This window comes from Zosterops lateralis, assembly GCF_965231275.1.
Source record: "Zosterops lateralis genome assembly, chromosome: 11".
In the NCBI taxonomy this organism is placed as follows: Eukaryota; Metazoa; Chordata; class Aves; order Passeriformes; family Zosteropidae; genus Zosterops; species Zosterops lateralis.
Genome location: NC_139771.1, coordinates 10877583 through 10905338, shown reverse-complemented (window position 1 = coordinate 10905338; position 27756 = coordinate 10877583). Strand labels below are relative to the sequence as shown.

Here is a 27756-nt window from a genome sequence, read left to right as displayed (position 1 = left end):
CAGAGCCGGTCCCTTTTCCCGAGCCCCGGATCCAGGTCAGTCCCCGGTTTGTTCCAGAGCCGGTCCCTTTTCCCGAGCCCCGAATCCAGATCAGTCCCCGGTTTGTTCCGGAGCCGGTCCCTTTTCCCGAGGCCCGGGCCCGTGTCCCCGTGCAGCAGCGCGGCCGGCAGTTGTTCCTCCGGGCCGCAGGGGGCGCTGCGGGCGGGGGCGGTGCGGGCCGGGCGGGCGGTGCCGCCGCCGTGTTTACAGCGCCCGCCGCTCTCGCCCCGCAGCCGCCGCCGCCGTCGCTGTCTCTCGGCCCGGCCCGGCCCGGCCCGGCGGCCGCTCCTCCGCTCTCCGCGTCAATGCGGCGCCGCCGCCCCGCGGCCTGGCCCGGCCATGGACACCAGCGACCTTTTCACCAGCTGCAAGAAGGGCGACGTGAGCCGCGTGCGGTGAGCCGGGCCGGGGCAGGGAGCAAGGTCCCCAGCATCCATTTCTGCGCTTTAACCGCTCTGGTCGCCGGGGCGAGCGGGGCCGGGCTCGTCGGGACGGCCTGGCCTCGCCGGGACGTGTTTACCTGGAGCTGTTTACGCGGCCCCCGAGGGCGGCTCTCGCAGCGTTGGGGCTCCCCAGGAGCGGCCGGGTGCGGCAAGGGCTGTTTGTTTCTCGTACACAAATGCAGCTTGTTTGCACCCCGAGGAGCTGGGTGTGCCCCTGGCCTTTGCCGGGGTGCTCAGGTTCGGGTGAGGTGTGCCTGGTTCCGGCAGGTGTCTTGAGTGTCAGATGGTCACTGTGTGCTCGTGGGTGTGGATGCTGCCTGTGGCAAAGGTCCTTGCACAAGGCTTCTCTCGCTGCTCTTTCTTTACCGGTGGAAATGGTATCTGTGTTGGTAGGAAGCTGGATCCCTGGGACGTTGTGGAAATGTTTAGATACCTTGTGCTGTAGACTGTGGGAGTATCTCTGAGAAATATGGGGATACTAAAATTTCAGGTCAAGTTTCTTTGCTCATCTCAAAGCAGCGCAGTTTAACTGCAGTGAGGCAAATGGGCTAGTTGTGTGCAAGGTCCAGGGTTTACAACAGACTCTTTTCTTGCATCTCATGGTTTGAATCTAAAACTGTTCTTCATGCTTTTATCCTACTTGATTCTTCCATCTCTTAATGTGTAATATGCCAGATAATCAAAGCAACCTCTGTTTCAAGGTGCTTGCTAGTGAAGGGTGAGTGTGCAGATAGATAAGGTCTGGGGAACATTTTGTCTGTTGTGATTGTGTTAGATTAAATCATTGCAAGCAGTAAATTGCAGGTTTACTGTAGAAGGAGGGGTCCGAGAGGATGGCCTTACAGAGGTTTAAGATGACCCATATAGAAGTAATGGTGGAAAAATGAGAGTCTGACAAAGCTGTCAAAGCAGGGGTAACAAATTGACCACATGGGGCTGTGTAGAAAGCAGCTGAGTTGCTTGGTGTGGTTGAATGTGGTCAGAGGAACCTGAAGTTTGAGACAACAAAGGCAAAGGGAGTGAAAGAGAGGACTCACATGGTGGGTGATAAAAAAACAAAACTTGAGCCACACTGTGCAGAATGTTTGTCTGCAAGGCAAAGCCCAGCTTCTAGAGGTGTCAAAGAGGCAATGTTGGCAGCATTGGATTAGTCTAAATGTGCAAGACAGGGAAGTGGCAGGGTTTAAGAATGGTCTGAAGTGACACTGATGTTGTTGCTTTTGTCAGGAAAAGCCACGAGCAGGATGGGAGTCCAGCCTTGGCCTCCTAAAATTGGCCACTTATTTGTAAGCATCCAGGCTGGGAGCATTGTTGGAGCAGTGAAAGTACTGCAGGAGTGCTCAGGCTTTTTTTGAGATTACTGTCCTGTTAGAGATGTGTTTGATTACCCTCTTTCCCCATGTGCACCACTTAAAATTGAAGTGAGCTGCTAGGCCATGCTGTAGAACACCATTCTTTGGGTGAAGATTTGGCTGATGCCCCTTCAGCCACAGCTGACAGTTCCCCAATTCCAATGCAAGATCCTGCCATACTTTTGGAAGTTACTCTATGAACTTGTAATTACATCTTCTGAAAGAGAAGAATGTGACTGAGTAGCTGCCTGAAGTTTTAACTTTGCTCTCTTCCTTTTCTTCCAGATACCTTCTTGAACAGCGAGATGTGGAAATTAATGTCCGTGATAAGTGGGACAGTACACCCCTGTGAGTGCTGCAGCTGGGAGCACTGGCTGGGCGGGGGTAGGGCCTTCAGAGCTCCTTTACTCTCTCTGCATCAGCAGCAACGAGCACTGTTACAAAATGTCTCAGGTTCTGCTTTTTTGGGGCTTTGGCTACATAGTTCTGCTTCTCTTCCTTGTGGGTGCTGTGCTCAGTATGTCTTTGTCACTCCATTTGACTGGGGCTTGCTGTAGTGATGGTCAGAAGTGTGGTCTCGTGACCAAATTACCTGGATTAAGCACTCTGCTCTTGGCTAGATTAAATTTTTCCCCCACCAAAGTCTATGGCGTTCTAGCATGTCTTTTTGGGTGGAAGCTTGGCCTGATAAAATGCCAAGAGGCTGTGGGATCACAGTCTGACTGGCAGTAGATAATGAGGAATCACCCTGGAGGTGCTGAGGGATGTGCTGTGAGCTCCCCACAATTAAAGTACATTTAGACATCTGCAATATATTTAGAGGACGGAATAACTTCCCAAAGTAAAGGTAGACTAACATTTGGCTGCTGCAATGCGTGTTACAGGAATCTCTTAGTTTGTAAGACAATTTGAGGTCCCTGTGAAAGAGAATCATGAAAGGCTTAGAGTGTGAAAGAGAAAACAAAACTCATTGAAGTAGAACTTCAATGGGGGGTGGATTTGCTGTACATCCAGTGTGGGTGCTCTTCCCTCCTTGCCATAGTGTATGGCAGTCTGACTGACAACAGAAGGAGCATGGAGTGTTTCTGAGAATTCAGTAGACTGCTGAGTGCCCATGCAATGATCTCCATTAAAATGAGAATGGATTTGGCAGCTGGTAGTGCAACAGAAGATGCTGAATCCAGACTGAGACCTTGAGATCTCCTTGCAATGCCTGGGATTGCTGGGAACAGATCCTGCTTAGTCTGTTGCTGGTTCTGTGCTATTTGGTAGCAATTCCTCACTCCTATGAGGAGTCGTCTCCTAAGCTTATCAGGGATGCTCAGTGCTTGTGATCTGTGTGTAGTGATGTGCCAAAATGCTGAATTTTTCTTCCTACTGCATCTCTAATTTTCTTTCTCTCGTTATTGTCAGGTATTACGCCTGTCTGTGTGGACATGAGGAGCTTGTACGTTATCTTCTAGCCAACGGTGAGCAAAAGTGTCCTGATGTGGATGCAGTGTCTTTCTCTGGTCCCTGGGATTGTATGTCCTTCCAGCTGTCCCTTGTGGAAACTTCTTCTGTTACAACCAACTATATGATCTGATCTGATAAGGCTACAGAAGGAGCCCTGCACACACCTTCATGGTCTCTTTTGCAGACCATTTGCTGTTTGAGTTTACTTCCTGAAATTGCTTGAAATTTCTCTGTTTGCTTGAAATCTTGAAAATCCATAGAAAGGGAAGCTGTGATGGCTCATGACTTTCTGAAGCCATAGCTGATATTTTGTGAGGGTGCAATGGTGTTAGGAATATGCTGATCTAAGAGTTGTACTTAATAGGAAGAATTGTCCTTGTAAAACTTCCTTGTATTCTACTGATAGCCTGGCTTTGTAAACAGGATGTCGTGGTTTGAAAACAAAACGAATGAGAGGCTCCAAGTCAGAGATACAATTTAATAAGAAGAAAGGTAAAAATAAAATAAAATAAATGCAATAACACAAAGGATCACTGACAGAGTCAGAATACAACCTGAGCAGGATGGTGGAAGCAGTCCAGGTGAGGTGCTCTTCCTGAAGCAGTGATCCTGTAGAAGGGTCTGGTAGCTCTGCTCCTCTGGGAATCCAGTGGGTAAGTGCTGCTTGCACTGTCCCACATACCAGCTTATATCCAGGTGAGAATGCTTGGCTCCTCTCCCTGGGCAGAGCATCTCACAATGGGATGAGGAGTTGTGAAGTGGGTCCTTGATGGCCCATTAAACAGAGATAACCCCTGGAGGGAGTTACCTGTGAGTCATGGGCAAGGCGTTAATGGGCCATTAGCAGAAGACACCCCCAAAGGCCATTAGCAGAAGAGGCAGGGGGCTTGGGAAAACACTAGCCCACCTGGTTTCAACAGTTTCATGAAGATGGTGATAGAATAAATACTTTGTGTACATCCTACACTGCAACCCAGGACACAGGACTTAACTGTAAAATGGAAAGGATTTTGCTAATCTCAGACAAAGCAAGACCAAGTGCCTGCCCATTTGGTTCTCAGTACCCAAATTCTCCTAGGTGCTGGTAGTGTTTTGCCAAAGGAACCAGAGTGCAGAATCACATCTCAAAAGGTCTGGTTTTCTGCTGCATTTGCAGCATCTTAATCAACTTGTGTAATTCTAAATAGGAAAATGCAAATGCCCTCCAAATTTCTAGAAGGTTCTAACCTAAAGAGGCTCCTGTCTTATACAAAGCAGAAATACTTTTTAGGAGGAGTTCTTAACAGTCCAAGAAATGATTGCACTCTTTGTACAGTGAGATTTGTCTTCCCAGAACACTGCTGGAGCCATGCTGAGAGGCTTTTTATGGAGGTCAGTTTAAACAAGTCATGACTTTCTCAGAAAGGGATTTGTCTGTGGGAGAGCAGCTTTGGATTGTACACATGTGAGGGAAGCTCAGTTTTTGTCAATATACTCATCAGCAGAGGGGACACAGTGAAACATGTCAGCAGCCAGAAGTCACACTCGTTTAATGACCATTTGGGGACACTGGGGAAGGATCTAACTCTGCCTTGCTGGCCTGTGCCTGTGGTTGTTTAACAGGAGCAAAGTGTGAGGCAAACACTTTTGATGGAGAACGTTGTCTGTACGGAGCTCTGAGCGATGCCATCCGCCGGCTGCTGAAGGAGTACAAACAGATCACAGCCAAGTGCATGAAGAGGGACTACTATGATGTCTTCCTCCAGCGGTAAGGACATGAGGCATGTGCAGAGCATCCCATCATCCTTCCTAAGCGCCTCTGCATATATGAACTCTCTGTTCAGGACAGCTTTGAAGGGCAGCTGATCAGTACCCTCTCTCATTCCTGGGCATGTAGAGCTTCCTAAAGGATGTTCCTCTTGCCGTGCCCTAAGGGTTGATCCCCAGGTGTGTGTGTGCATAGCCTCCAATGAGTTGTGTACAGACTTCAGAGTCAACAGAAATCTGGTCATTATGATGCAGAAGCACTAAGCTGTCATCCTTGACTGTCAAACCAAAATCAGATCACTAAAACCACTTCAACAATTCAGGATAGTATGTCAACTGAAATTCTGATTCAGGACTGAAGCTACTATAGCTTGCAAGATGAAATTTTCAGCACTGATAAAATGTTTCTCATTTGTGAAACAGAGCACTTTAAGAAGCCTCAAACTGACTCAACATTGACATTGCCCAGTTCTTTCTTGGTTATTCAATTTTTTAAAGATACTTTTCAAAGTTGCCTGTCCCACATTGTACTGGAGCTTGAGTGGCAGCCTAACTTGCTCAGGAGTAGAGGAATAGTTTCAAGCTTTTCTTCTTGCTGTTTCTGTACCTTGGTAACTCTGCTGTTGTTACAGACTTGCTGGTTGGTTTGGTTTTTTTTCCTTTTTATTTTCCATTGGACTGACTTACAAATGTTAAAACCTTGATGTGCCTTTTTAAAAAATTTTTGAAACAGGTGTGTTAATAAGTACTAGAAAAATCTGATAATCTTCCCAGTACTACAGTGTCCTAATTTCTGAAGCTGTAGGGAGCAAGGGGAGAAAGGAAACTCATTTATCTAAGTAAAATCAGATTCTGTGTTCCAGGGAAGTAGAATTTTGCAGGCTGATTTATTACTGCCCTGGTGACTGTGGCTCAGGTGGTGCAGGGTTGATGATAAGTGAAAGCTAAAATGTGCTGGTTTCCGCTTCTCATTCAAGCAGACCTTGTGTTAAAGTTGAAACAAAGGGCAACAGTTGGAAGGCAAAAAGTAAAAACCTAATGCTTCTGTTTGGTTTGGGGCAAGACACCTGAAAGGAATGGTGTGCTAGGGGCAGGACATTGAGATTAGCATTCCAGACTCTGATAGCATCTCCATATGTGACTCCACACCTTTCTATGCACCAGTCCAACTCTCTAGGAGGAGTATGATGCTTGATGTTTACCTGATTTGACCTCTTGAGGATATATGTGCAAGGAGTGATGGGCATTAGAAAATGCTGCTGATGGTTGCTGTAGACTCTAGAAGTAGCAGTTTTCATTTTTTCCTTTTGAAGAATGAAGGTATGGGCATGCAGGCATAAATGAGGTTTCACCTTTGATGTGGTAATTGCCAGCATTTCATGCCTGTCATATCCTTCCTTCTTCTGAGGGTGGGTGACATCATGTCCTCTCCTATTTGTTACATGGTTAAAGTGCACACACTGACAGTGCCCAGCGAGTGGGAATGTTGCATCTTACTTTGTAGCAGGGTAGTTCTTTTTGAAAGTGTGTCATTTTACAGGGTTTTTTTTTTTGACATCTGAGGATTTAAAAACAGTATTAACTTCTGAAGATGTGCTTGGGGGCAGCTAGTTCCACCTTAAAATATGTTCCTAGTGTTCAGCTAAGGCAGGAAGATTTCATTCTCCAGCTCCTCCACTGCACTAACAAAACTTCTTTGAGTTATGGGGAGGAGTGAAACATCCCACTTCAGTATGTGCAGTACTAGCCCCATGCTGGCCTTCCTGCTGAGCAGGGAGAGACTGCAATGGCTGGGGGTATTTGTTCATTTAGACCTAATTGTACCGTGTTCCCCACTAGCATTACTCCATTCTTCCCTTTTTCATCCTGCAATGAGTTTCCCTTCTCTCTGTTCCTCACAGGTTGCTGGAGCAGGGTTACCAGAGTGACATTGTTTTCATCGTTCATGGCAAGTCCTTTTGTGCCCACCGCTGCATCCTCAGTGCTCGCAGCGCCTACTTTGCAGAGATGTTTGAGACCAAATGGAAGGGGAAAAACATGATAGTGTTGAAGCACCCACTGGTGAGCAAGGCTGTGCTTCCATTCTTTCCTTTCTTTTGCTGTTCCAGCCGGGTGAGGAAAGTGAGTTTGAGGGTTAACTTCCACAGTGAATAGCTCCCAGGGCTCAGAATGACCCTAGTTGAGGAGAAGGGCTTATGGAGGCACTTTATGCAGTAAAATTGCATCTTTTTCAGATAACAAAAGGCTGCAGATTGCATACCTTCCCTTTGTTCCCTCTGTCATGGACTCAAACATATCTTAATTAATTGCAGTAGCATGTAGCTGTTACCATTTGCCAGCTGTGTCACAGCCCCTCTCTAGGATGAGTTGAGTCTGTCTAATTCCTGGTGGACAGCTGGTCTGTGGTGAAGACTTCACCTCCATAATTGGCACTAATTGAGTCCCTTTTATTGCTTTTGCAGCAAGAACTAAATAGGTCATAAGTGCATTCCATCCATTAACCACCAATACTCTGGCACACATTTCTGTAAGTTGACCCTGGCAGTCCAAATTCTCTTGTGACAAACATAATCCCAGTTTCTCAGAACACTGCTCTCCTTTCTCTTTGTACAAGAACATCTTTCCTCTGGAACTGGGAAGATGTGGAAATGTTTATGATCAGTAAAAACCTGGATTTTGCGGAGCCTATATTACAACCGTGTCACTTGAGTTCCTCTATTAGTCATGTCCTGTCCCCTGAGGTACCTGAGGGATTAGTATCAGTTGAAACAGCAAGGAGCTGTGTAAGACAGGTGAAGTGGCAGCATTAGTTATGTGAGGAGCAAGGAAATCATGTGCAGTGTGTGAGTTCTGACTTAAGGGTTTGTTTTTTTGTTTGTTCAGGATCATGTTTCAAACTTACTGTTAAATTCATGGTGATTCCAAATGTAGCTTTCTCTTGTTTCATTTTAGATTAACCCAGCAGCCTTTGGTGCTCTTCTGCAGTATCTATACACAGGTAAATGACCTTACCCTCTGCTATTTGTTTACGTGGCTGGTGGGCAGCTGTCTGTACCTCTGCGCTGAGTGGTGCAGGCTTGCAGTCAGCAGTGTTTGGGTGCTTGAGTTGCCAACAAATCCTCTCTGCTGGCAGAAAAGGAGAATGTGAGCAATCACCAGCTCTTCCAAGATGTTTGTACCTTTTTCCAGTTGTTGTCCTGCTGGTAATTATACGGTCAATTGAAACCAAAATCAGCTTAGGTTGATTGGTTGGATGGACTTGGAGACTGTATTTTTAACTAAAGGAAAGAAAATCTGTCACCTGGTTTAACAGCCTCTTAAGGTGGTGAAAAGCTAGTTTCCCATGTATGACATTTTCAGTTTGGCAGACCTGAGCAGTGTGTGCTGAATGCTTTGACCACTTTGTAGTATTTTTTCTGAATGGAACTTGATCCTAAACCTTCTGTGAAAATGTCCAGTGAAAATGTAGGCATGCTAAATGCTGAACTATCTCAGGCCAGGAGGTGGTGCCAGAAATTAACATTGTCTTCAAGGTTCTTATTTTCCAATACAGTGTGTTCAGAAACGTGTCTTGCCACATTTTCACTGATTGTAAAAGATCCTGTGAAGAAAACTTGTGCCTAAAGTCTGTTCTTACCCAAAGCCAGATAGTCACTGGTGGCAGTCATGCCTGCTGCTGTTGTACTGCTGTTTTTTGAGGGAATTTGGCATGTTCTTTCTAGCCTGTTTGGGCTTTGGACTTTTGAATGATGCTATTAGGGTAAACCCTGGAAAGCGAGAATGTGAATTAAATGCCAAACTGTTACTGATTTAAGTGGTGGGTGGTGGTGGAATACCATGTCTTAGCTTCTGGCACTGAGTTCTAAGTGGATGCTGAAAAGTGAGACAGTGTATCTAATTACTAAGTTTCTGTGCTATCAAGTCTTCAGGCCTTATTTTTTGCCATTTTTATGCCAAAATCCTGTGGATTAAGAGAGCTGACTGCATTTGTTCTTGACAGGTCGTCTGGATATTGATGTAGAATATGTCAGCGATTGCAAGAGGTTGGCCAAGCAGTGTCGGCTGCAGGATCTCATCGATGATTTGGAGACCAAATGTAAAAAAGTCTATGAATTTGGTAAGCATTTGACTTGTTGTTGTCTCAGCTGTGCCTGTGTACCCTTTCAGGGAAAAATAGAAAGTGTGATGGTGGATGTTCCATTCTGTCCTTGGGGCTTCCAGAAAATGATTCTGTTGTGGAATTTCTATGTTTGCATGATAATTTTCAGTCGTGGCCTTTCTGTAGGGCAGCTGTAGAAGTGTATGACACATGCATGTTTATAATTTATATTGAATGCTTTCTTTATAGTAAAGCAGCCATGGCAGCAGGACTTTGCTGTGGTTGCCAGACATTGAACTGAGCATGGTGGAGTATATATTGGGAAGTTGTTTTAATTCCCAGAAAGATAAAATGTATGCAGTCAGAAGTAATTTTCTGCATTTATATGACCCCTAACCAAAATAAAATGTTTGATAACTGGCCCAAAATGGGTGCAGAGGGAGATACAACACTTCTTTAAAAAAGCAGAGAAGTATTTCTGAAAGCATGTGTATATTAGGAACACATGGATTTGCCAAACCTTAAATTAAGCTATCCTCTATTTAAGGACTTCTTGTTATCCAAATAACTTGTGATCTAATCATGACATAAGCCTATTGCGTGAAGACCAGCAGTTGGAGTCTATCATTCTTCTCCTTAGCTTAAGCTAATGGGCACGTGAAGAGCAATCAGAACAGCACAAGGGGTGTTAGTCACGAAGCAGAAAAAATTATCAGATAACAAAACCTTCAGGCTGAAAGCTTCTGATTCTCATTCCGTGCTCTGAGTTAACTTCTTTAATCAAGTTAATTTTGATTTTAGAAGAGACTTCAGTTGATAGTTTAAAGTCAATAGCATCTTTTTCCCTGATCTAAGAGGCAGGGATGTAGCTGTTCCACCGTTTCCTTTTGAATATGAGTTGTGATTATTCAGCCTCCTGAAGTTGCAGGACATAATTAATAGAATATTTCTGGCTCAAGAAATTCCTCATCTGCAAATCACATGGAAGATATTACCATGTGCAGGTTTCCCTTTACACAGGTGCAGTTGTTTGGTGGTGGTGGGGGGACAATCTTACCATGGTACAGCTGTTCCCATGTAGAACAAGGTGCAAGTCCTTATGGAAGCTGTGTCACAGGTCTTACTTCTGCTTTGTAAACACAAATGTAAACATGGACCTGAAGAGGTTAGAAATGCATTTCTTGCTATCTAGAAAACCTGTAAGGTATCAGTTTGTATTAAATAAGTGGCGGAAAAGGGCAGTGATAAATGAATGTAAAATAAAAGCTACTCAGAAATCAGGTAACGAAATTATCTTGTGTCATCTTTTGATATCAGAGTAATTCAGTGAGATGCCAGAGATCTGTTTTTTCCTTTTTATCTTTGTCTCCCAGGGTCTAGCTGAGACATTCCACTGTAATTAATTTAGTTGAAGTCTCATATTATATTGTGGAAGGAAAAGAAGGTGCTTAAATCTGTGAACTGCAGAAAAGCTGACTTCTTGGTGGGTTTTCAAATGGAAAATTATGAAGTAAAGTTTCAGGTTAGTTGGAAGTTTTAGATAAAAGCACCACTTGGAACTATAATGGCACTGGACAAATAATTTAACTTCTGTATAGTTTGGGGAGGGAACAGCTCTTCAATTTTGAGGCCTGACAGAAGACTGTCAGTGGGTGATTTAAAGCACTGATGGAAGTACTAGTCTTGATTTTTATTTGTGACAGGTTGGACTCAAACAAATAGAACAATTGTTAATAGTTTGTTTCTTAAATCTCATGTGGAAACCAGGAAACTTGATTCTGCAGAAAGGTATATATGTGAGAGTTATAGAAGTTAAAAAATTCGAAAGGTCTTAGATCACGTTGTGTCTGGCACTTGACAAAGCGTGTCTGTTTCTTTGAGTGTTTTAGGAACAGACATCTGATTCAGGTCTGCAGAGCAGGGTCATGTGTTGCATCTGTATTATGAATTTGAAACAAGAAAACAAGATGAACTCGAGCCTCTGCAGCTCCACTGGATAATTGCAGTGTCTGCAATCTCATTATCTAGAGTTAATCAGTGTTTCGAAAGCACTTAGTATCTTGGCATGCACAGACAGTAGTACAAGAAGAGGATGACCCAGTGCCTTCTGTTGCACCTGAGATGTATTTGGGTGTGAATACTTGCCTGTTTTCCCCTGTGTGTATATTGTGGCTATAACAAGAAAAAAATATTGCAGTGTTTGGAAGAGCTCAAACAATTTGTCCAGATTAGGCCATAATCCTTCCTTTAGAAGTGCATGTATTAGAAAATAAATGTTCTGCAGTAATTTCAGGAAGTTTTAGCGCCAAAAGGGTGAGAACGAGGTTTGAGATGCTTACCTTTGTAGCAAAGACACTGGATGTGCAGAATCTGTGTTTATAGCTAATTATGCCATTGGGAAGCAGATGCGTCTGAGTGTGGCATAATTTTGAAAGTTTTGGGAGTTTAGTGTGGTTTATTTGTGGCTCTTATGTTGTGTGGTACATTGGCTCAATTTAACCAGAAGACTACAAAGAAGTATTGAGCAGGAAAACCAAGGTAGCTGATACATTGGTAGGCAATGTTCAATGCTATACAGCTGTGCTAGACTGGGAAGAAACCCAGTCTCAACATCAACCACAGTTTGGTTTTTCCCTTCAGGTCCTTGCATTGTTTATGTTGCTTTTTTCAGAAACCCCTTCATTCATCTTTCTTGTGTTCCTCTTTCATGGTCCCTGCTGCTTGGTGGCAGCCAGCAGCTTATTCCTATTTCACAACTTTGATTTTTGTTGTCTCTGTCAGGAAAGATTTTTGAGTGATATCAAATGCTGTGCCCTTGGATTTGAGAGATGTAGTGTCTGAATAGATTTGCATTTCAGAAAAATCGCTGTTCTTTTGTGTCTCTGGGAAAGTGCACAGATGCTCTGTGCATCCCAAGAGAAGAACTCTTTGCCTTGACTACTACTAGCTGAGTCCATTAGCACTTACAGAGCCTGACCTGGTGACTGTTAGAATAAGTACTACAGAAATACAAATGCCATGAAGAATCACTAATTGGAAAGCAAAAAATTTCCTTCTTTCCTGCTGATGTGTGGGTGATCAGAGCTTTTTGAGAAAATGCACTCAGTCTGGTTTGTGTTGGTGCCAGGCCTCCTCTTAGCCTATTTACTCTGGAAGTAATTTATCTGAGGGTAACATTTCATGCTAATAGGGCAGCCTGTTTCCTTGCTGGTGTGCTTTGTGTGTTGCAATCATGGTACATGACTATTTTGTACTGGTAGATTATCCTTCCCTTTCCAGAAATCTTTCTGGGACATGCGGCCAATGGAGAGGTACAGTGGTGGCATATTTGAGGAGTGCGGCAGTGATGTGGAGGAGGGGGTGGATATCTTGTTTTGTGGCACATCATGGTCTTCTTTCACCCACGACTCAATGGAGTCATCTGATGGAGCTCATGTAATGCTGTGCAAAATGTCAGGAGAAATGAGGTCTCAAGGTGGCATGATTCACCTGTGAGGGGTTTTAATGTAGTGAATCATACCTGTCAGAAATTCTTCTAAATGCTTCAGAATTAACTCTGTCTCTCTGGCTCCCAACAGTATCCTAAGGCTTCCTCACCACAAATTTGCATTTTCCAGTGGCGCTTTATCTTTTTTCCACACGCTTCCTTGTATGCCAGGAACTCCAGTTCTTCCCCCATGAAAGCATGTGGTAGAGCAGAGGGGCATGGAAGCAGATTAACTTTAAAATTTCCCTGGCATGGGCTTTACCTTAGATGATCCTGTCAGCTGTAGAGGTGGTTGGGGAAGGCAGTGTGTGAGTGGCTTCTACAGAGATCAGGGCAGCCTGATCCATGGTCTTTAACTGTAATTGATGACATGGATTCCAAAGAGCAAATTGGGCTTCAAATATGCTTGTGCCAACTTTGTTTCCCACAATTGATATTCCAGCATAAGGAATTAAGTGGAGGTTTGAGGAGAGACAACAATATGTGTTGTCTTCTAGCCCTGCTCACTGGCTGCACTGAGGGATGCTGAATGTGTGTGTGCATAGAGGAATTGTGTGTATTTTGCAGTAAAAGCTGAACAGCAGTAATACTGGTTTTCCTGGCATGTCTTTTATCTAAACAGGAGAGAATGTTTGTAGAGGAATTCAGGCATCTGTGCTCTGTTTTTTTGCTTCTTCCAGTCTCTTCCAAGCCAGGGACCTGTGTGAAAGTGCTGACGATTGAGCCCACAGGTAACTGCCGGCTGCAGGAAGATCTGGCTCTCCTGGCAGACTGCGCCCTGCCAGCTGAACTGCGGGTAGGGAGCACTTCTACTCCTCGTGGGCTCTCTGGGGCTGGGATATGTGCTCACTTGTGTCCAGACTTTAGTGCTTGCTTGTTTCCTGGTGCTCCAAATGCTGAAAGGCTTTTATTGCTTGGAAATAGTGTAAAAATTGTGTAATGAGGCCATCAGTGCTGGTCTTGCCCCTTTGGTATTCCCCCCCAGCAGGGATCTTGGTAAATAAAACCCTTTCCATGTGGTTGGTGGGGATTTCCCCATTGAATACAATTGGACAAGGTCACCAACTCTTCTCTTTGCCATCCTTCTTGAGAATTAGAAATGTTGTAGCAGCAGGCATTGGGTATCCAAAGGGATATAGAGGTGAAAGGTGACTTGCTGGGCTTGCTTGCTAGGAACTGACACACTGCAATTGAGAGGTGCTTCCAAACTCTGAAAGTATTTCCAGCAGAAATGTAAGTCCCTCTGAAGAGAATTTAACTTGACTGGCAATAGATCTACTTTTCCGAACTATGTCTTATCCCGCAGAAATAACCCCCAGGTTGATGATATCTATGTTAAAATACCATTGTATTATTAGCTAGGATCACATATGTGGATCTTCTATCCCATTTGCAGATTAGGGTAACTATTAGTTGTCTTCATTCTTTCTGCATCTGGTGTTTTCTGTAATCTCAGCAGATTCATTTTGGTCTTATGTATGTCCTTTTTTTAGTCCTCTTTATTATACCAACCACTGTATTTAATAACGTGGACTCATTTTAGGTGGCTGCTGTGCCCAGAGGTTGTATGACTGAGTGATATAGTAAAGTTTTATTACCTTTTCTCTTTCTGTCCCCTGCCAAATAGACCTGCCTGGTGCAGAGTGTGTGTGTGTGTGTGTGTGTACATGAATAAGGTTTCTTACCTTAATAAGCCAAAGTGTTTTGTGCTGGCTTTTTTCAGATATATTTCACTATAGAGGGAGTTTTTCTTCTCCATCAAGTTTACAACTAAAGAAATCTTTCCTGTGTAACCTGCCTCCTCCAAATAACTCTGCATTTTTTTTTTGTGGCTTTCAATGTGCTTTTCTGTATGTTTGCAGGCTTTAAAGGAGGTGATACTATAAGTAAGCTTCAGATTACCTGCCCAGGAATTAAAAAAAAAAAGGATCATGGACCCCAAAATAGTGAGCTTTACATATATTATAAGTCACTTCACAAATAAAAAGAATACTTCCTGTTTGATTGCTTGTTTCCAGACCTTGATGGCATACTTCTGTTAAGCTGTTCTTCTAGAGCTAGAAACACTTTTCTTCTTAATTCTTTCTTGTAGAATAGGAGCTGGAAGGAAAGGAGGAAACTTGGAATAATGTAGTCATCTGACAGTGCTGTGAATTGTAAGCTGTGTTCATAGATTGGAATGAAGGCAGCATTAGAGTTATTACAGCTGTACAAGTGAAGAGGGCATGGGCACACACACCTGCTCACTAGAGAATTTGTGTGCCATGCACAAGTGTGAGTACTTTGTTTAACCCTGATAGATTCTTAAAGATTCCCATTTTTCTCTCTCTAGGTAGTACTCGTTGGTTTGTTTTTGTTTGTTTGCCATTTATCTCTTATTGTGATGTTTTCAAACTCTTAAATTCTGTGAATTGGGCATCTTTGTTTTGGGACAGAGGCATTGCACATACTCATTCTTGGAAGGTTTGCTACCATACAAGGAGTAGGATACAAACTATGTAAGCTAAAATGTCAGGAACAGCTGAGTAGTCACTCATAGACATCTGTGTTCTGAAGGGAAATATGCATTACTTTTTATTTTTCCAGCCTATGCAGAACAAAACAGGTATTTGGCTTCTGGATAAAAGCCAGCATTTCCAGAATTTGGCAAGAAACATTTTGAGCTGCTGCGTGTCGTGCAATGCCATATTGTTTGAAATGGGGATGTAATGCAGCGTTCTGTTTTAGTGTAAACAAATAATTTGCATGTAATGTCTTTGATACTTGGATGATGTAGGAAACTTTGTTTATTCCAATTTCATGGTCAGTGGCATCTTACACAACAATAATGAATGTTTGATATCTGGTTACAGCTCATTATTATTTTCTAGACTGAGAACTATCTATTCTTTGATATCTTAAACACATTTATCATTCTAGTACCTTGTTTCTCTTTCCTGTGCTTGAAAGCCTTTTTTTCCCCCATTATTTTATTTTATAAGTGTGATTGTTGTCTCTGTTTTGTTTTCAAGTAGTAATGGCCAGGATTTTTCTGTCCACAACAGCTGCTTCCTCAGTTTGTTGGAATAAAATTTAGCAGTGACAGATTTAAGAAAAATACCATGAAAAGCCAGGCAACTGTAAAAAACCATGTGGCTTCCCACTGTCTCCCTGGTTCTTCATTTCATGTCTGGCAGGTGACCTCTGAGTTACAGACTCCAGAGCTTCCAGTATATTCCACTGTAGGCACCTGGTTTCCTTGTAAGTGTTTTTCAGTTACCTTTTAACTGAGATCCTGTGTACCAAACTAAGATGAAGAAAGACTTCAAAGGATCAGAGTTTACCATTAAATAAATACTGTTCTTTCCATCTATATTGACATGTGGTGTGGCTGCAAAAAAGAGACCACTTACTACTTCAGGGGTAAAACTAGATTTTGTAATGCATAGGAAGAACAGTTTGAAACAAGTAGATGGGTTCTGTCTTGTCTGTCTGCAGCTGTGTACTGTGCTTGTCCATGGCAGTGACTCCTATGCTTTGCTTTGCCTATTTGGCAGGGACAGATTAACTGAAATATTTACAACATGTTTCCAATTTAGGGTGGTTTTTTTTTTTTTTTTTTTTTTTTTTTTTTTTTTTTTTTTTTTTATCCAAGCCACTTGCAGGTGGTTGTGAGGTGCTAATCTTCTCTTGGATCACCAACCCCTGTATTTTGTGTTGTAATTCATTTACAATTTTCTTGCTGAGATAATCTGGACAAGGTACAATTTGCTGCCACTGGTTTGCTTAGTATGTTTTTGCCTCCAGCAACATTTCTATTTAAGCTCTAATAGGAAATTTGTAGCAGCAAAGATGTGCTCTTCCACACGTGATGATGGAGAGTGAGAATATTCGAGTGTTTCTGTATGGTGATTGAGTTACTGTGAATGTGTTTGCACCTTGTAGGCTGGACTGTTGTGCTCCCTGGGCAGAATACTTGGCTTTGGCAGCTCTGCTTTACCTGGGCAGAGGCCCATGAAGGAGGTTGTATGAATAGGGGTGATGGGAGGAATAAGCCAATTTTCTGCAGGCAGATCCTGAAAAGGAGATTAGATTCCTCAAACATGACAAGGGAGAAGAGTAGAAATAGTAGAGACTTGAAAGGGGAGTAAAAGGAAAAAATTCTGCACAGCCACTTCATGCTGACTAGGAGAAACAAAGACATGAACCTGCACTTTTAGTAGGAATTGAAAGTAACCTTGTAAACCTGAGCAGCAGAGTGGGGACTAGGCAAGGCTAGAAGCAGAAAATTGAACCCAGAGGAATTTATAATTCAGGAGACAAACTCAAACAAATAAAACCCCCATCTCCATTCCTGAGAGATGGACTCATTTTAGAGACTTACCTTTGGACAATGAAAGGAGAGCAAAGAAGAGATGCACATAGGAGATGTGGCATTTATCTCAACACATATGTCAACACATTTATGCTGCAGAGTGGCCTCTTGCCCAAGTTTGTTTCTAGGTTTGTTTTACCTGTGATGTGCCTGCATATCTGTAGCCTTCAGATCTATGTCAGAATCCTATGCCACAGAATAAGCTGTGGGCATAGGGTGGGGAGAACAGCAAGACAAACAGAGTGGGCAGTTGCATCATGGTGCTGGTGTTTGTAATACATTGCCACAGTGTGAGGCTGCAGATCCCCGAGACCATGGACCAAGGACCAAAGCCTTGAAATATGAGGCACGGATAACAGTAAAATAGCAGCCTGGGGAATCTACAAATGGGACGATTTCATCTCATCTTGATGAGGTGGTGCCCTTTGTGTTGCAGCTATATGAAAAGGAGGTGATAAATCAGGTGGGCACCATTCCTTGAATTGCTGCATCTCTTCTGGAACAGGAATTGCCCAGTGGAAAAGACTGCTGGGGAGGGGTGTTGTGGAGAGCCAGCATCACTGCAACAGCTGTGTGCATGGTTTACATCACTGGGCTTCTCCTGTGATCAAGAATCAGAAGCTGCCAAGAGTTGCTGTGGACAGACAAAGAGTGTGGTAGATGAGTGCAGATTGCCATGGTCAGTGGTGATGTGAGCTTTTGCCAGCTTGGTGCCTTGCCACATGAGAACATGTTTTGTGAGAAACCTCACTGAGCCTGGCTGAGAACTCCCACCCGGTGTTGTTCCAGTCCGTGCCTTTGTTTAGCTCAGCAGGGAGGAGTCATCTGGCCCCTCAGCAGAGCTGGGAGTCTGGTTGGAGGCAGGTGGGTTGGAAATGGGCAGTCCACTATTGTGAGTCTGATCTTTATCATCAGCCCAGGGTTTTCCTGGGTGCAAATTTGGGATGTAATTTTCCTGGATGAAGGACACCAGGAATAAACTGCTTATCCTAGGTACCTCATGGACATCTTTATAGAAAGCAAGAACCAGGGAAAACTTTTGTTTCCAGAGATTGTCTTGGCTACATGTCTATGAATATAAACTTTTTTTTTTTTTGGCAATTGAATTAGAATATAGAATATATAGAATAGAATATATATAATATAGTATATATAGAATATACCCTGTATATAGAATAGGGTGAAAGGGAAAATATTTGGAAGTATCACTTTAAAATAACATAAGGCAAACAGTTTGGGTTTTTTTTGGTATGTGCTGTCATTGTTGGCATGTGGGATTGGGTGGAGGTGTGTTGTTAAAATAATTCACTTGAGTATTAATACTGCAACAACACTATCTTTGGCTGCAAGTCAAATCAAAAATCTAAAATGTGCTTTAGCAATGTTGGATTATTCAAGTGAGGCAATAATTGTAGCCAAATCATTTCAAATTGGTGTGTACATAGATGTAATCTATATGTTTTTACATGTACCCAGTAAAAGGCTGGTCCTAAGCTCCAGTATGCCTGTGATACCTACTGCATGAAGTAAACTTCACCTCTGCCTGGTTATCTGCCTTGTTATATGGCAGAGAAACACTTTCCAATGGTGTATGGAGAGTCAGGAAATTACCATGGATAAAGGAGGCAGCTGTACCAGGAATATCTTTTATCAGAAGTACCAGTTCTTCATTTCCTGACATGGGAATCTGTTCCCATGAGCATCTCTGGTGCTCTGCACTGTGCTGAGGGAATAGAGGGATGGCATTTTCTGGGAAAACATAGGATTCTGAACTTGGGAGCCTGAGCATATTTAAAGCAGGAATGTTAAAGGAAGGGTTTTCTGGTTTCTCTTCCTAGGTTGGTTTTGGGGAGTTGCCGTTTGACAGCACCGACAACTTCAACAGCTGTCCTGACGTGTGTTTCCGGGTGGAAGATTACAACTTCTTGTGCCATAAGGTGTGTGCTTGTCTAGTACTTCCTTCTTCTCTCTTTTTGCCATGGATCTAGTCCACACTTGTGTCCCCCACTCCTTCTATGCTCTATATACTCTGCAGAAGCAGCATTGACTCAGCTGGAAAACTGCATTTAAAGCATTTAACAAAGCAGCAAAGCCTGCCTTTCTTGCAGAGGTATGGAGATAAATTTATAAATTCAGCTACAGCATTCACAGCTGCAAAATCTGCTGATGCTGGCTTATGAGTTCAGTGTCTGGAGAGATGAATGTTTGATTTGCAGATGAACAGCAGTAAGAATGCATTTTGACATCCAACCTCAACTCAAGGTCCTGCCCTAGTGCCATGCTAATTTTGAGCTCTTGCATTTACCATTTGTGTTTGTGGTTCTTAGGGTAGGCATGGATAGAGTAATGTTAAGAAAAATATTGGAGATACAGCTTCAAAAGGTAGGGAAAATCAAAGTTACAGAGTCCGAACTTCTGAAATACCTTTGAGCTACTCTGACAGCTGGTTGGTAGTGCCCTTTGGTTTGGTGCAGTGAGCAAGATGTCAGTGTTTTGGTTTTTCATTCCTCTCCAGGCATTTTTCTGTGGTCGCAGTGATTATTTCAAAGCCCTTCTTGAAGATCATTTCAGTGAGAGTGAGGAGCTACAGACACAGCCCAGCATCCCTGTGGTGACTCTGCACAACATTACAGGAGACATCTTCATCCGGATCCTCTACTACATCTACAGTGATGATACAGAGGTGAGCCCAGCCATAGGTCCTTCCTTCAGTGCTGGTGTTTTTAGCAGTATTTTTCTAAATCTGGAGCAGGGTGTGTGTGTATATTATTAAATTTCACTGACCAACTCTGCTACTTCACTTTTGTCTCAGGTATCCACATACTGGAAAGTGCTGTTAGCCAGGCAGGGTTATAGTTCATGTGCATGATGTTCAGGAAGAAAATCTCTAGTTTTTTATCCCACAATGAAAATCTGGAAATTAGGTTGCATGCTGTTTATTGACATAATAAATACATGGCTTTGCAGCTTTCCCTCTTGGGTTCTGTGGAAAGACAAGGGAAGCATCTGCCAGTAGATGGCAGATTGAACACATTTGGAGATCTGGACAGGTTAAGAGATTTTGCTTATTTACTCTTGGCATCATAGCCTACTTTTCCATTTGTAGCAAGTCATTATTTCCACTGTTACTTATTACTGGAGTGGGCAAAGGTTCCACTGGGAGAACAGTGCCTTGGTGTGCTCAGTATTGCAAGCAGTAACAAAATAGCCCTAACCCACTTAGTTTTCAGCCTAATGGAAGATGCAGTAAATCCCAGTGTTTAATTAGCTTCCTGCTTTGGTTTTTGTGGCAAATGCTTTCAGCAGGTCTCGCTGCAAGATCCCAGAACGTATTCTGGCATCAGGGCAGTGACTGGAGATGCTGCTGCACCTGCCAGTGTCACTTCCCCCAAGTGGTGTTTGTGCTCTGGGTTAGGTGCTCCGTATCGAGAGTGCACACAGCTGTGACCTTGTTTCTGATGATCTATTCACCTCCAGGTAGCAGTGGGGAGAGAAGTGTTTGGCAGGCAGCAAGGGCAGGATTGCTACTGGTATGCCAGAGAGCTGATCCTTCACTTGCCTGCACTCTTCCTCAGCCACCTGCTGAAAGGGCAGGCAGTGAGGGAGAGAAGCTGCTTGAAGATCCTCTTGACCTTGTTCCCTTGCACTCCTCCAGTGTGCCTGCCCTCCTCATGATAACTCACAGGAAGGATGTTTCCCAAGCAGCTATTCCTTTCCAAGGGATGCCTCAGCTGCTCGCTCTGGGCTTGGGTTAGGAGGACAGACCTACAACAGTGTGTAGGAGTTAAAAGGATCTTACTCATATGTTTCATGTGCAGAATGGCAGAATGGTGCATAGCTTGAGTTTCAAGCTGAGCGACCAAGATGTGAGCTTCTGCATAGTTCACCTGTCATGAGAAACCACCAGAAAAAATGGTCAGGAAGACAGGAATATAGCTCAGGTTCCACATTTACACGTGGAGTGTTCTCCCTGTTCTATGTTTCTCCAGCCAAGTATCAGCACTCTCAATTCCATGTTTTTCTTTGCAAAGGATTTATGGTGTCTCTGCCATGCAGTAGTGACAGTGTTTGCAGTTAGGGAGAAGAGTGTGAATGGAGGACATAAAGGGTTTCAGGCACAAAGATAAGTTGCTGATCAGAATACTTGTGTAGGCTCAAGGGGAGTTCTTGGAGGAACATTCGCCAGGTTTGTCCTTGATAAAGCAGTTGGGAGCTGCAGCCATCAATACTACTGGCTCAAACACCTCCAACTCCTGAAGTTTCTGCAGCGCTTGATTAATAACCCCAAGGACTTTGTTACCTCATGTGCATACATCGCCCTCGTGGCATGGCTCTCCTACATCTTGCATTCTTCTGCCCAGCTGCTGCAGGGTGTTACACAACTGGGTCTCTTGATGGGAGCTGTCTCTCCAAACCCAGGTGCAGACAGCTGTGGGGGGAAGAAAAAGGTCAGCTGTTTGCAGTTATCAGAGCAAACAACCACACATATAGATGTGCACAGCAGTGTGTTTGCTGCTCACCAGTTATCAGGAGAGTGGGCCAGGCTGCACCAGTTACCATTTCTCCATCCAGATCAACTGTTCTGTCTCTAAATACAAGGGCCTTTGCCTCCTCCTCAGCCAGGGCATGCAGCATCCCACAGATCCACTGTTACAATGGATGTGGGGAACTGAGCTCTTTGCAATTCACATTAGCAGGAACAGAGAGAGACTCTAGTTCTAGTTTAGTGACACAGATGGCTGACAAAAATAGGATTTGCCCGGCCAGGTTGAGTGAAACTGAAGGTGGTGTCTCCAACTTTATATACAGGGATTTTTTTATCCTCAGATCACTTGCAAGTACCCAAGAGGGAAGTGGGAACATGGTTCTCTTGCTCAAGAGCCTCAAAATGTTAAAGGCCATTCACAACAGTTTAAGTTTGAGCATCTGGTCCATTAACTTAGTCCATTCTGGATGCATGTTGGAGCTCCACTAGTATTTGATGTGCAAAATACATTCTTACCCAGTTGGGCCTCACCTACAGTTTATTTTGTGTTCAGTTTTCTGTCCTTGAGTGTACCCCCTGTGCTAGGGAGGTTGTGCTGGCTCTTAAGAGAATTTTGCATATTTTTCACAAAATGTGAATCCAGCAGTATAAAATGGGAGGAAAAATGTGAGGACAAGTTTCTCTGTCCTGCCAGCCTCTTCTGTTTGTCTCTTGGAAGTATGTCTGGTAAAAGCGACCTGCCACTGTCACACCAAACATTTTTAGCAGCCAGATGCACTTGAGTGTTTCAAGACTGCCCTGTGCTTAGCTAGTGGGCTTACCTGCAGCATGAGAAACTCCCTGCTGCACTTTAAATTCCTGCATGGTAGCTGGGTGGGAGACACAGCCTGAAAGACGGAGCTCCTGTCTCTCCATAGTCAGCACTCATTCAGTAACGGGCCAAGCAGCACATTAGTTTGCCAGCAACAAGCAGCATGCTTAGGACTGGGCAGTAACTCCCCTCTGCACTGTCAGCTGTCTCCAGAGAATGCCTATGACGTGCTGTGTGTGGCAGACATGTACCTGCTGCCCGGGCTCAAGCGCCTCTGTGGCAGGACCTTGGCACAGATCCTCGATGAGGACAACATCATCAGCATCTGGAGGATTGCAAAGCTGTTCCAGCTGACCCGACTGGAGGACCAGTGCACAGAGTACATGGCCAAGATCATCGAGAAGGTACTGAAACACTCCCTGTGGCAGTGACCACATATGCCCCCATATCTGAGCCATAGAGACAACAGATTGAATGGTTGTACTTTGCTCTGGCATTGATGGTTGTCCTCTCTAGATTATCTCTTCTCATTAGAAAATAAGCAGCAGTTAAGTAGCAAAGCACATGGTGAGTTAGGACAGAGGAGCAGGAGTGTGGCAGTACCTGATGTCATCACAATAAGACAGAGTTTGGTCCCTAGCTAGCAAATCCCTGTGGAATGTGGGGGTGAAAAAGTTGCCCAAAAAGCTTTGCAAGTACCAGGGGCAGGTGATTTTCACTGAACTTTCAGCCACTGTGCCCAAGTAGCCACATTGCTGAATACACCAGCTGCAGCCTGGAGAAGCCAAAGGGGTGTGTAGGGGAGCTCTGTGCAGGAAATGTATTCCTGTGTTTTCTGAGGGAAATTCTTCCTGGCATAATGCTCTAGATAGAAGAAATCAACATGACCTCTAGTCTCCTTCAGGATGACAAATCAAATAGTAGGGATTTGCTCAGTGGATAATTTGCTGTCTAACAGCAAGAAGTAATGAATTTAACACTGAAGTTTTCCTTATGGGGCTCAATTTAAGTGTTATCCTGAGTGATTATAGCTTAGTCTCAGGACTCTTGGAGAAAGTTGCCATAAGGAAGGATAAGCTAGAACCTATGAAGGGTTATTATGCTGAGACAGATCTTTATAAACAGCTTGTACAGTTCACATGGGAATGTAACTTTTTCACCTGCAGCTTGAAAGGTGTGAAATTATTTTTGGCATGGGAAAACAATGAAGGAAATAGTTTTGGGGCTGTTACTTTGTTCAGCGTATAGCTTGGGTGCATCAGCATGTACCCAGATTCTGGGTTCTGAAAAAGGATTTAAAAGATGCTGAATGTCCCAACTAGTGATCAGGATAGAGCTTTGCTTGTGTGTTCCTCATTCTCTAGCTTGAGTGGGAGTCTTTGAACTCAGCATTGGCAGTGTGTCTTCTTAAAGGTGTTGGCACAGACAGAGCCATCCCAGCTGATGTTCAGACATCAGTGGTTGCCAGCATCCTGTGGCGATGCACCGATGGCAGCAGGGAGAGATTTTGGCAGTGTGGTAGCAGAGCAGAGCTCAGCAACCTGCTGTGCCCAGGCACAGCTCAGTAGAGTAGACAGATGGAAACTGCCTCTCACCCCTCAGCTCACCACACGTTCCTGGGGAACCTGATGCAGAATCATTCATGGGTGACCCAATTCTGTCAGGTTAAGTGCAGAGCAGAGCAGCTGCCTTGCTTGTGGTGGTGAGGCTGAATCAAGGGAGGATAGTCATTTGTGGCTCCCAGTTCTGAAATGGGCACAAGCACCCACTGGCTTCTCTGCTAGAAGATGTTACCCAGAAATGTCTGCCAACATCTCCTGGTTCCTGCTGGGGAGCCTTTTTGGGGGGAATATTGTGTATGTGCATGTGCCCCAATACCAGAACCAGGGATGCTTAGTTAGAAGGTGTTACAGGGCAATGTTAGAGGTGCAAGACTGCCTTCAGTTGAGACTGTTTATTCTTGGAGTATTACTGTCTCCTTTGGATGGATGGCAGGACACATCTCCAAGTGTAGGAGGATTTGAGTCTCTATGTACCTTAGCTTTCCTTTCTTTTCTGTGGGATCCTTTAACAGTATCTGAGACCATTATTCCAACCCTTTGCATCTCTTTACCTGTCTTCTTGTCTTCCTAATGGTTCTCATGTCTTTCTGGTCCAGCTGGTGGAGTTGGAGGAGTTTGCAGCTGCTGTGAAGGAGAATGCGGAGGCCGTGGAGGAACGGCAGGAGACGGACTCCATCCCTCTGGTTGATGACATCCGCTTCCACATCACCAGCAACGTGCAGACTTACAGTGCCATTGAGGAAGCCAACCAGAAACTTGAAGCTCTAGAAAACCTCCTGGCCAGTATAGGGCTCGAGTGCTGATGTGTGCAAACCCTGCCTGTCATATGTAACCTGCACAGCCCTCACTGTGTTGGTTTGGAGTGCAAGAACATCTGAGTCTGAATGTCGTGCTTCCCATTCTTTGTCCTCCTTTCCATCCACCTTCAGGCATGGTTTCCTTTTAATTTATTTATGTCTGGACATTTGCATTTCGGGTTTGTGTTTGGTTTTCCTTTGGGTTCTTTTTGTTTCTCCTTTCAGAAGTAGCTCCCAAAGCTCAGCCTAAGTCAGTAGCTACTCCTTTGTACAATACATTGCAGAGAGGAGACTGTGAGCTGTTGGGGATGGTTAGGGAGCTGTTCTGGGGACTTCCTACTGCCTGAGGTTAGAAGCCATCCTGTTCTGTGGTTCAATAGCACACTTCCTAAACTGGCTCATGCCAGAATATTTGTTGAATTACTACCAGCAGAGGAAGAAAATTGGATTGAAGTCTTAATAAATATATGGGAAAGGAGGTCAGCACTGTCACTGTCAGCTTTATAAGACTGGCAGAACTGGGCAGTGCTTCCCTAATGGGGACAGAGAGGTAATTGGTTACGTGGAAGGCACTGTCTTCACCTGCTGTTTTAGTGCTTAGATTGGAAATAAACAAAAAAAAGTAATTTCCAGGTCTTCCCTAGCTTTTCATTGCTTCAAAGTGCTCAGAATTTAAAAGCTTTGCTTTCTGAACAAGCATCTTTGGGAATAAAGTAGAGACCAGAATCCTTGCATTCATAGAAAGCAGTAGCTTTCAATGCACAAAAGAAGGGAGAGCAGCCCTTTTTAAGAGGTTCTTAAACACCTTCTTCTTGGAAACAGCACTTTTCCCTTTATTTTTATCCATTGTGGTAGGACAAGGCTGACTTGCTGGTGGGTCCGGGAAGAGGGGTCACTGGAAATCTTTTTTGAAAGGAATGTGGCCTTTTGGGTCTCCCACAGGGCTGCTGTCCCACTCTACGACCTTCTGGCTTTGCTCAGCCTTGAGCCTTGTAGCTTCATTGTTCTCCAGGAAATTCACTATTCGTATTAATGAATGTTTTTGAGTCTGTGTTCTGCAGTAAGTCATGTTATCTCATGTTGTCTGCCCGGATTCTTAATGAGGGTAATGTGTTCTTCTCCTTGGCACTAATCAGTGGGTGATAACCTTGCATAAAGCTTGCCTTGCCAAATAGGCTGCCCTTGGAGCTGTTCATCTCTGGAATGGTGTGTTGGGGGAGTCTCAGGTCTCCAGAGTGCAGGCTGGGTATATTTTCCCATGCTGGGCTCTGGGAGGGAGAAGAGGCATTGAGTGAAGCACATGGGACTGCCTTTTACAATAATTTTGGTCACTTCCTCAGGCAAGAGCTTGAAATATACTGCGCCAGGTGTGCTGCTATTATGTGATGTGGGAACTGGGCAAGGATCCCCTGCAGCTTCAGGGTGTTTTTTTCTGTAAAGTGGTGGTGCCTCTCATGGCTAAAGGGTTTGCAAATCTGGGGTTTGGCAGGGACTTGCTTCAGGTGTGGATATATTCAGAGGATGGGTTTTTCTTATTTGCTGATCTCACCAGGTGAGAGACTGATACCCCACAGCAAGTGAGAGCTTCAGCCTCCCTGCCTGTACCTCTTCTGCACTGAAGCTGTTGGCAGGTACATGGGCAGGCCCTGGGCACCACCTGCACTAAGCAGGCTGCACTCAGTTGTGAGGAGGAGACTCTGGGCTTTGGCCACTGTGCTTGGGGAAAGCCTGACTTTGGCAAAATCATGTGTCAGGATTGAGTTGCATTTAACAGAAGCTGGGGATAGAGCTGAGGTGGAGGGAGCAGGGATGAGGTTCATTGATATAATTGAACCCCAGATGCTTGTGCTCTTTATCATCTGCATTGAAGTGGTGTCTCCTGCAGATCAAGTCTGTGGGGCAGGGAATGATGGTGGCAGGGCTATTCAAGCAGTATGTGCTTCAATTCTGTTTGAAAATCCTTGTGAAGAAGTGCAAGGAGTTGTTGTGGTTTGTTTTCTGCCATCACATTAGGGTTGGGGTGGAGGATGTGTCCCTCCACAGAAGTATGTTGCTTCGTGGAAGCAGGAAGCAGCAGGAGTGTGCTTCTGTTTGGGACAGTGACATGGAGAGGAGCTGTGCATTTCTTGTGTGATTTGTGGAATGTACCTCTATGTCCACCTCTAAGCTCAGTGTCTTTGATAGGAGCACCAAAGAACCCAGCAAAAGTGATGAAGGTCTCTCCATGAACTTGGAGAGGGTGAAGGGCTATCGAGAAGCTTTAATATGAAGTCCCATATATTTTGGAGACGGAAGGGTGGAAGGAGAACTGCTTGCTTTCTTGCTGAGTGGAGTGTCAGGCTCATGAAAATCTGCTACAGAAATCAGCAGCTAAACTCAGCTGGTTCAGTTCCTCTGTGTTTCTCCTCGGTATATGGATGAAGATAACGCTGAACTTGGGCAGGATGTTTAGTTTATCACATCTCTTCTCCAGCAGAAATTCCGCTTCTGACATCTTAGCAGTTGGCTTTCCACAGCAGTGGTTGTGACAGCCCATGAGGCTTGCACAGAGCCACCAGAGAACAGGACGTGGCCTTTGCCTTCTGCTTGTACTGAGCGAGATGCAGAAGCAGGATTATCAAGGAATGTGCTAATGCTTTTCTCTGCAGAGGCCTCAGCTGCTAAAGCAAATGGATACTGGCAGTAGGCAAAGCAGGAGGAAGGCAGAGGAGGAGCAGCAGTGCTAGGAAGCATTTTCCATATGGCTGCTCTTGAATAATTCCATTCCTGCATCCTTAAGTGTGGGGCAAGTGAGGCTGCAGTTGTACATGTGGGAGAAAAGGTCAGCATGGCCTTTTGATCTGCCTCCCCAGCAGTACAAGTCCACGTGGGCTTCTAAGCAAATGCCTCATCTGTCTAGTGGTCACATCTGTGAGGCCTGTCAGATTGTCCAATTACTTGGGATCCTTTAACTCCCCCCCCATGCCTTTTGGCAAAATAGGGCTATCCAAAAGCATGCATAAGCAGATGGTCAGCATGCCGGCAAGCTCTCTAATTAAGATGAGCCAGGACAAAACTTAGATTTGAATTCACTTTGTTCTTGCTGCAAATAATTTTATCACAAAATAAAAACCTTTTGATTTTTC

The 27756-nt window shown here is 44.3% G+C and overlaps 1 protein-coding gene across 2 annotated transcripts; it reads left to right on the top strand.

Annotated features, from left to right (window-relative positions):
* Window positions 1-300: 300 nt before the first annotated feature.
* On the top strand, window positions 301-27756 carry ABTB1 (ankyrin repeat and BTB domain containing 1). 2 transcript variants are annotated; one of them, XM_083869777.1, is made up of 12 exons: window positions 303-434; window positions 2120-2182; window positions 3248-3303; window positions 4892-5036; window positions 6937-7096; window positions 7988-8033; window positions 9036-9152; window positions 13302-13417; window positions 18814-18912; window positions 19491-19658; window positions 22476-22676; window positions 24431-27756. In XM_083869777.1, exons 1-12 carry the CDS (start codon window positions 379-381, stop codon window positions 24635-24637), a joined length of 1434 nt encoding a protein of 477 aa, XP_083725903.1. In that variant the 5' UTR covers window positions 303-378; the 3' UTR covers window positions 24638-27756. The 2 variants fall into 2 exon arrangements, with proteins under 2 accessions (XP_083725904.1, XP_083725903.1); XM_083869778.1 differs by lacking the exon at window positions 22476-22676 and having other exon boundaries at window positions 301-434.